Source organism: Hyalella azteca, unplaced genomic scaffold, assembly GCF_000764305.2.
Source record: "Hyalella azteca isolate HAZT.00-mixed unplaced genomic scaffold, Hazt_2.0.2 contig4856, whole genome shotgun sequence".
Taxonomy (NCBI): domain Eukaryota; kingdom Metazoa; phylum Arthropoda; class Malacostraca; order Amphipoda; family Hyalellidae; genus Hyalella; species Hyalella azteca.
Window position 1 is genome coordinate 26,877 of NW_025935067.1, and position 8,822 is coordinate 35,698.

At 38.0% G+C, this 8,822-nt stretch overlaps 2 protein-coding genes across 2 annotated transcripts; both read right to left on the minus strand.

The window, feature by feature from the left end:
* Nucleotides 1–69: 69 nt before the first annotated feature.
* On the minus strand, nucleotides 70–1,418 carry LOC125177535 (transmembrane protein 199-like). Its single transcript, XM_047880174.1, has one exon. The coding sequence runs from the start codon at nucleotides 1,416–1,418 to the stop codon at nucleotides 612–614; it is 807 nt and encodes a 268-aa protein (XP_047736130.1). The 3' UTR covers nucleotides 70–611.
* Nucleotides 1,419–1,510: 92 nt separating this feature from the next.
* On the minus strand, nucleotides 1,511–6,393 carry LOC108666404 (biogenesis of lysosome-related organelles complex 1 subunit 5). Its single transcript, XM_018153281.2, has 5 exons — nucleotides 6,240–6,393; nucleotides 3,114–3,196; nucleotides 2,703–2,777; nucleotides 2,244–2,360; nucleotides 1,511–1,690 (listed from the first exon to the last, which is right to left on the minus strand). Exons 1-5 carry the CDS (start codon nucleotides 6,253–6,255, stop codon nucleotides 1,523–1,525), a joined length of 459 nt encoding a protein of 152 aa, XP_018008770.2. The 5' UTR covers nucleotides 6,256–6,393; the 3' UTR covers nucleotides 1,511–1,522.
* Between the last annotated feature and the right edge of the window lie 2,429 nt (nucleotides 6,394–8,822).

Below are 8,822 nucleotides of genomic sequence, written 5' to 3' on the forward strand. Positions count from 1 at the left end.
GCTGAAAAGTAGGTTCAAATCAAATTTTTTTCTTTCGCATTTAGCCATCAGCCGTATAAAATAAACTTTGAATTAATCAGGCTTTAAAAATTTTCAAGACTGAATGGATTTGAAATTTCACAAACATTTTCCAACGGACGTTCTGTGTAGCCAATTTCATAATAAAATTATTTTACGTTAGGCAACAGATGGTTAGTATCGCATCTATCTAGCCAATTCTGATCGAAGTACTTGTACGTATATGAGAATTTAAATAAAAATATGTATCAGATAATCCAACAAAGTTCAAACACAACAAAACAATATAGCAATTTGTTCACATAGAAATATTCTCAAATTGGCATGACTGGAAGTGCGGAAATTTCGTGCTTTTCTGGAAAAATTCTTATAACTTTTTTTAATGGTGTTGGTTCAATGCGGTTGCCACTTTGTGTCATTTGTTCACAAGAGAAAAAAAAATGAAATCACTTCCGTTATAAGAATCAAATAAATAGGCAATGGAGAGACCAAAGCATTGTCATCTCATCGGTCAATCAATTCTGAAACCCCCAAATGCGATAAGCTTCTACGTCACATTATCTACAACACTAGAATAATGAGAAAACACGGAACTACTTTGTTTTCTTTGAAGTTTCTTTTCTAATGTCGTCGCGAATGATAAAATATATTTCAGCCAGCGCCACTATCAGAGCTCCAATAATGCCGAACACAATTCTGGGGGAGAATTCAGGAACGACCAAACTTGAGCCAATGAATAGAGCGAAGAAGGTCCCTACGATAGACAGAAGGTACTGGGCACCAGTGATGAGATGCGTAGTCATTTCTTTGTGAATCTCTCGATATTCTTGACCTATGGTGGTCGCCGTGCCTTGTTTCAGCTGTGCAATGCTCTGTACCATTCGAGCGTATTCTCGGTTCTCTTGTTCCGCCCTCAGATTCTGTATGCGAGCTTCTAATTCTGGGTTGCGTGGAGGAGGCTCGTAGGTCGGCAGTAGAATTTCGCTCTCGTCGAGCAGCTGATGAATACGAAACTTCATTCCACGTTCCCGCATCCTTGCATGACACCACTTAATGTCGCTGGTCAAAAGCAGAAGTGGGCCGGGAGGAGTTTCCTCATCACTAACTTCGCTTTCTGATGCATTATTTTCGACGTCTCCCCTTTTATTTTCACCCGATTCACAAGAATGTTCTATCCGATCTGATTGCTTTTCTTTATTTTCTTGTTGCAATTTGATGACTGATTCTTCGTCTGCATCAGAGATTTCTAGAACAGGTTTAGGTTTCTTCTGATTTATCTTTTGGAAATGAAAGTACCGCACTAGCGATTTTGGGGCCCCTGGACACGTGTGAAGTTCTTCAAGAACTGTCAAAAAGTTCGCGGACGGACGAATTCTGACGAAATCCATACTTGTGTGCATAAAATATCTTGAAAATAACTAGCGTAATTTATTTCAATAAACAGAAAGTTACAGCGTCAGACGAGGATTAGAACTATTACCAGACTAGACAAAGGTAACTAATTTTAAGAATCGCATGTATTCGAAGAGTCGAGCTTTGCAAATTTTTCGCGCAGTTCTTTCTCCTTGAGGTCGTAGGCTGCGTTGATGGAAGCCAACTTCGCCTCGACTTCTGCTTTGGCCACGGCAAGTCTCTGCTGCCGATCTTCGCGTTGGCGCTCGATTTCACTGCTCTATGGTGCAATAAGTAATAATTCTTTGTGAGTTGGTACCGTACATCAAAATGGGTCTAAATATTTACCAATATCTTTGTTGATTATCTTTAGAATCCTGTCCTGAATGGTCAACATTGGAAAAAGTTATGGAAGCTGACAAATAAAAGATAAAGAAAAAAAAATAACTTCCAACAATTAAAGTTAAAGTAGAATATCTAATAGACACTAATTAATATTCAAACAGCATTCATCTAAAATTCTTGCTTCACACCGATCTTTATCACAAAATTCAACCAATTTCAGCTAATTTAAAAAGGGGGAAGACGAAGATTAAATACGGGTGTACTACATTCATGGACGAAAAAGAACATTCAAGAGATATGGCAAGGAAAGGCAGTACAAATGTGAATAAAGATAGCAAGAACTTTACAACCGGGCACCTATCTACGAATAGCATTGGTGCCGGCTATTCTATCCATAAAAAAAGTCTATATAGGTAAGTAATTTCCTTAATTAATCATCAGTTATTTTTTTGGCTGGAAAAGCCTGCATAATTCTGAAGGGAACTAACTAGTCGGGAAGTGCGGCTGTCAGAGTCCAGTGAGGTATGGCACATGCGGAGCGCAACTTGGATGTCGGCGATCGTGCGAGGGAGATTTGCGTCTGAAGCTTCGACTACCTTTTCAACCTGCACGTAAACACCTGTGTTATCTTGACAGTTAAAGTGAGGAGTAATTGGCCAAAAAATTGGCCAAAAAAATTAAAACTGGAATTTAATGATAAAATCTGTGTTTGCACTTAAATTATTATTAATTAATTATAACTGTACAAATTTTTGAAAATATACTTTACGGGATGATACAAGAAACGAATCACTATGTATCTCAAAAATGTGGTGTGCTCTAATGAGAATCCTTATATTTACTTGAAAATTATTTCATGTCTCGGATATAGTCAATGATACAAGACAAGAAAAATATTGACACATAGTAATTATCTCGCCTAGATTTATTGTTTATGCTACACCTACCTGGGCTTGCTTTATCTCTGTGGTTAACTCCAAAGCTCGGAAAAGCTCTTCAACTTCGCGATCTCCCCGCTTTTCCTGGTATAAAAAGCACGGTAGAAATAAATTCGTTTTGTTTGGAGTAGGTACCACAATAAACAAAGGTGATCAAAGCTTTAACTACTAAGTAAATGCTTTTGAAGAGGTGATCAAAGCTTTAACTACTATGGCAAGTAAATGCTTTTGAAGTATTTACAAAATATTCACAATATTGCATTTTTTGTACAGAACATGTAAAAATTACTGTTCCTAGATCCAGAGTATTTTTTTTTTGTAGAGTACAAGTAGCAAACTTACATAACAGGCTAAGGACAGTAAGAAGAAAAAGAGTCACACAACAATCTGCAGGATCAGCAAGCAAAAAAAATGTTTCACCTCAAATTCCCTCTTGAAAAATGATATTTCTCCTTTCAGGAATGGTCGATGATCAAACAACCGTGAGAAGACTTCTTCAACTTCTGAGGGAGAAATAAAAAAAATTCAATTTGGTTTAGAAAATCTTCCATTACCGAACACATTCTTTGGGAGTAATGCATATCACTTAAGGCTAAAGCCTCAAAGGGTTATTTATCTACTCCTAGAAAGCAAGAATTCTACCCAACCAGTATTGCTACATCAGACTGCATCTGATGTAGCAATGCTGTAGCTGTCAGTGTGTCATGTGACAGCTGAATTTTGTCCGTTTCAACTCACCATGACTTTGAGCATTTCTGAGACTACTGCCATAATAGATTTGATGAATTTGTTTGTGCAATAATCATATGCTGTTGCTGCAAAATTTCCTGACACCAAACTATGGAAATCAAGTACTTGAACATTGTTTAAAAAATTAAAAATGTGACCCACGAAAAAGAGCTATTATTTAAAGCCTGTCGGGCCCCTCCAATTTTTTCAATTTTTTGGCTGCATTGTAGAAGAACTCTTCTAGTTACATATGCAAAAGACAAATTTTAGGAAAGTGTCATAGTTTGCAAATGGGGGGTGCCGCCCCCCAATGGGGTAACTTTGACCACCTAATGGCAGCCATGACGGGGTAACATTGACCGGCTCGGAAATTAAGTTAAAAATACTATAGGTACCTATATGACATATTTTATGTTTGATACACCTATTAATGTTTTTTTCTTTATGTTTCAGACTCTACAGAGTCTTATATATGGTAACTTTAACTTAATTTTCAAACCGGTCAATGTTACCCTGTCACGGCTGCCATTAGATGGTCACATTTCGCCCATTTGGGGGTGGCGCCCCCCATTTGCAAACTATGACACTTTCCTAAAATTTGTCTTTTGCATATGTAACTAGAAGAGTTCTACTACAATGCACCACAACCTGGAGTTATTTGGAGTTATTTTACCAAAAAATAAATTTGATTTTACCACCCGGTCAAAGAAACCCCAAGAGCTGGGGCAACAAAGACCATCACTTTTTTTTTAAATTACATCAAAACTATGAGAGGCAGGAGCCAGCAATTTATGGTGAGTAAAGCTAGAGTATAGACCTGTATTTTGCATGTTTCAATTTAAGTTTAACTTATCTAGTAAAAAAATGGCATCATTTTGAAAAAAAGTGGTCAAAGTTACCCCATTTTACGGTATAGCTTATAGTTATAGGACTCAAAAATGAACTCTACACTAGAAGAAGAGACTAAAAGTCTAAATAAACTTCAAAAAAGTCTCTGCTTTGACACTGTGTCCACTGTCCAGGCTCCAGCACAGCAATGAGCAATAGATAAATGGGTGCACATGCACTCATCTTACTGGATTGAAAACAAGATCTTATATTAGGCCAAAAGATTCCAAAATCCAAATGAATTAAAAATTAGTCATTTTAGAGCTATAAGATTCTATTAATACAAAGGAAAATCCTAATCTTGCAGGGTGCAGTCCTGCTCTAATGCCAATGGTCAATTTCCACTCACTTTGATGAAATTTGCCTACTTTCTTTAGCACAAGCCACAAAGCCACAACCCACAAACTTAGGAAGAGAGACTCAAAGACACATTTTTGCCTCAACATCTGCAACTTACATGTAAAATGTTTACCTGCAATTTTTTAAAATTGAGCCCAATATTCTTGATTGGGCCTGCATTATGAGCAGTTTATCAAAATCATAATTATTAATTTACTTACTGTTTATATTGAAGTTGAATTTATCATTTTAGTGATATACACTATATAGTCACAATGTCACTGTCAGTCAGTCAGTCACTACTCACTAGTTAGTGACTAGTGAGCCTAGTGACCAAGTAGGCTAGTGACTACTGACTAGTAGGTGGCTACTGAAATTTCATCCTGAGAAGTGTAGTGTAATCAAACTAGGCAGGCAGAAGTCCCAAGGCACTTACTATATGAATAAACAAGATGAGAGACTGGAATTAGCGGTGGGTGAAGTGGAGAGGGATCTGGGAGTGATAATAGACGATAAGCTATCCTTCAAGGAGCATGTCGCTCAGTGCTCAGCAAAGGCAAACAAAGTCGTCGGCATCATTCGCAGAACCTTTGATCACCTAACCGAAAAGACATTCGTTCAACTGTTTAAGAGCTTGGTACGCCCACTTCTTGAGTACGGGCACTGCGTGTGGCAACCAGCACACAAGACTCTATGTAGTGATATAGAAGACGTCCAGAGGCGAGCAACAAAACTCTTGGCATCACTAAAAGACAAGCCCTACTCAGATAGGCTCAAGACGTTGAAGTTACCATGCTTGGAACACCGCCGGCTGAGGGGCGATATGATTGAGGTTTATAAATACCTACATGGCTACTATGATGTCTCACGCCCAAGTTTTGCGATGGCTACAGCGAGAGACCTCCGCGGAAATTCTCTAAAAATCCAAAAGAGCCACTTCAGACTGAACATTAGAGGTAACTTTTTCTCTCAGCGCATTGTCACAAACTGGAACAGCTTGCCAGAGAATGTCGTCAAAGCACCATCTGTGGNGCCATTCGATAGCCCTGCCAATCAGCTATAAAATGAGACTAAACTTGTTTATGAAATGTTTCATCGTAAGAAGTTATTAACTGTTATTTAAAACTAATCGTTCAAATCTGTCCCGAGTAGCCCCAGTTGACGGTAGTCTTGGTGAGACGAACAGGTCTCTGAGAATTTGAGAAAGGCCTCAAGCGTCTAACTTGTCAAGTCAAGTAGTAGTCACTACTCACTAGACTATGCCATGGTGTAGCCATACCCAGTAAGTTGAGTAACCCAGGTGTAAGCAAGCTCTTTGACATGACAATTTTAACTATCGTAAAATGGGGTAACTTTGACCACTTTTTTTTCAAAGTGATGCCATTTTTTTACTAGATAAGTTAAACTTAAATTGAAACATGCAAAATACAGGTCTATACTCTAGCTTTACTCACCATAAATTGCTGGCTCAATTAGGTATGATTTACATTTTACAATAAAAAATAATTCCTTGAAAATATGATATAAATTAAGCTACCTACAACATTGTTGAACATTCAACATTCGAATCAATTCACTTGACTTTCTTACCTGACGTAATAGCCATCAGTTTAAAATGGAACTAATTTAAAAGGCGTTGCACAACAGATTTAACAAAATAGGCTAACTGAACCGCGCGCACTGTCAGTATCAGTCAATGACAGTCATGTGACAGCTGAGTGGATTTCACTGAAGAGCGGATGATCGCAAGTCGCAACGACGCATTACGCAACCATAGTTGACCCAGGTTCGCAACGGTCAGCTGATAGCCGAACAGAATCATGGTTGAACCATATACTAGTTCAACCATGGAATAGAATAATATACGTTTAAAAATTACTTTTTAAAGACAACACTTCTTAAGAATCCAGTGTCTTCAATGTTACAGATGCACAATGAATTTCTCATATTATTTTCGGATATTAAAAAATTAATTTTTCCATTTTGTAATATATATATATATAAAATGTTGTTTCAAATTATTTATTCTGTCAATTGATTCATGCATTGCCTCCGGCTTCACACAAGTGTGCAGAATTTCAGATCAATTAGACAGGTAAAAGTATATCAAATATCAGTTATAAGATTTGTAGCTAATAAAATTATTTTTTCACTTTTTTTAATATTGAAAAAATTAATGTTTAAGATTATTTATTGTATCATTTGATTCATGCATTGTCTTTTTAGCATTATTATGATGAAATTAATTTTTTTATCATTGCTTTGCACACTTTGCGCAAGTGTGCAAAATTTCAGATCGATAGGATAAGTAGAAGTGTGTTAAATTTCGATTATAAGATTTGTAGCAGACAGACAGACAAACAAGAAGTGACGGTAAAGAGAAGTGTTGTAACAAAAACTGGCATTGAACGCTATCGTGTTCATTTGCAGATGTGAATCAATCAACATAAGCTTAATTGACATATTTCCTGGTGAAAATTGAATTTTTCTAGTCTTTATACGTCAACTTAATCACATCTTTTCAATTGAAAAAAATTCACATTTGAGGCAAACCTTTTGTTATTAATCCAGAAAATGATCGCCAGGTCAATCATACAGGTCATTTTTTTCGTCCAAAGAAAACGATTACTTATTCGCCACATGCGACCGATCACTTGTTCGCCACATGCAACCGATCGCTTATTCGCCACATGCACACGATTAATTATTCGCCATCACATACGATTAATTGTTCGCCACGGGCAAGCGATCACTTATTCGCTACCTGTGAGCGATCATCTATTCGCCACATGCACACGATTATTTATTCGCCATACACATACGATCAGTTATCCGTCACGTGCGAGTGATCACTTATTCGCCATGTGCACATGATTAGTTATTCGCCATATATATACGATCGATTATTAGCCTCCTGCAAACGATCAATTATTCGCCGCAATCGATCAATTATTCGTCAACTATTCGCCAATCAATCAACTATTCGCCACATACAAACGTACACGTATAACTCTCTTTGGATGTGCCATACTGATTTTTATATTGTGTTCTAAATTCCTGTAAAGAAAAGAGCACTTTTTGCCCCCTCGTGTGATGGTGCCCTCATTTTGAGGGTGACTTCGAATCTTAATTCCGCACCAAAGGATGGGCAACTCAGACGTCGTCCACCGCATGAAGATTGGGTCTCTATAAACAAAGTTAACGGAGCCTCACATACACGACATGCATACGACATTCACCATATGCAAACAAACAAGAAGTGAAGTTAAAGAGAAGTGTTGTAAAATAGGTAGGTATAAGACAGATATTCTACTGGGTCAACTGGCGGGTTCGACTTTCGATGGCGGGTGAATAAATATCCGTCCGTGAGAATGTGAGTTTTGCATCGATTGTTAAGAACCGCATCGACACTTTCGGCTCGGAATTTTACCTGGATTATTATCAGACATGTTTTTACCGCACTAAAGTTAACAACCTTCTAGAAAAAGCCGTTCAAGTCATACATATTGTGCGTCTTGTTTCTTATTTGATCTAATATCGCACGCAGTTATATGAACTTAATTAATAGTTCAGAAGAAAAATGCGTCTAGCAACAAATGAGTAGTAATAGTACGAGTAGTAGTAGTATGCTTCTAGCGCTTCAGAAAATCTTGATCTATTTCGCGCTGAAGATTTAGCGACTCTATTTACACAGCGTCATCGTTCCCGAGCGTTTGACTTGTAATTTAGTCCACTCGGACGGTAGATAGGTCGTAGTCAGTTTTTTACTGCCAGTGCGGATGTCCGCTCAAAAGTTCCCATCGCTCAGTTGAGCGGTGAAGGTACGATGTCGCGAGGATACGGCTAGTCACGAGATTAGTATGAGTGGCATCAAGTTAGTCTACTCAGGTTGTCTGTTCTAAAATTAGTTCGGGAAATCTCTCTTAGAAAGCTAAGGTTTCGTCTAGGTTCTGTACGGATGTACCGGGGAAGTGATTCATTCGGTCGGTGGTGCAGTTTGGGCACACCGCAATCACGCGGAAAAGACAGTCATTGCATATGGCATTGGGCGTTTTTCCATAAGGTATCTGCGGGTGAGGCGTGTGTGGTTAATTATTAGTCGACGACGCGATTTCTGGCAGTTCGAGTTCTAGGTTCGTATGCTGTCTTTCAGAGCTCGCAAGTCGCAACTTA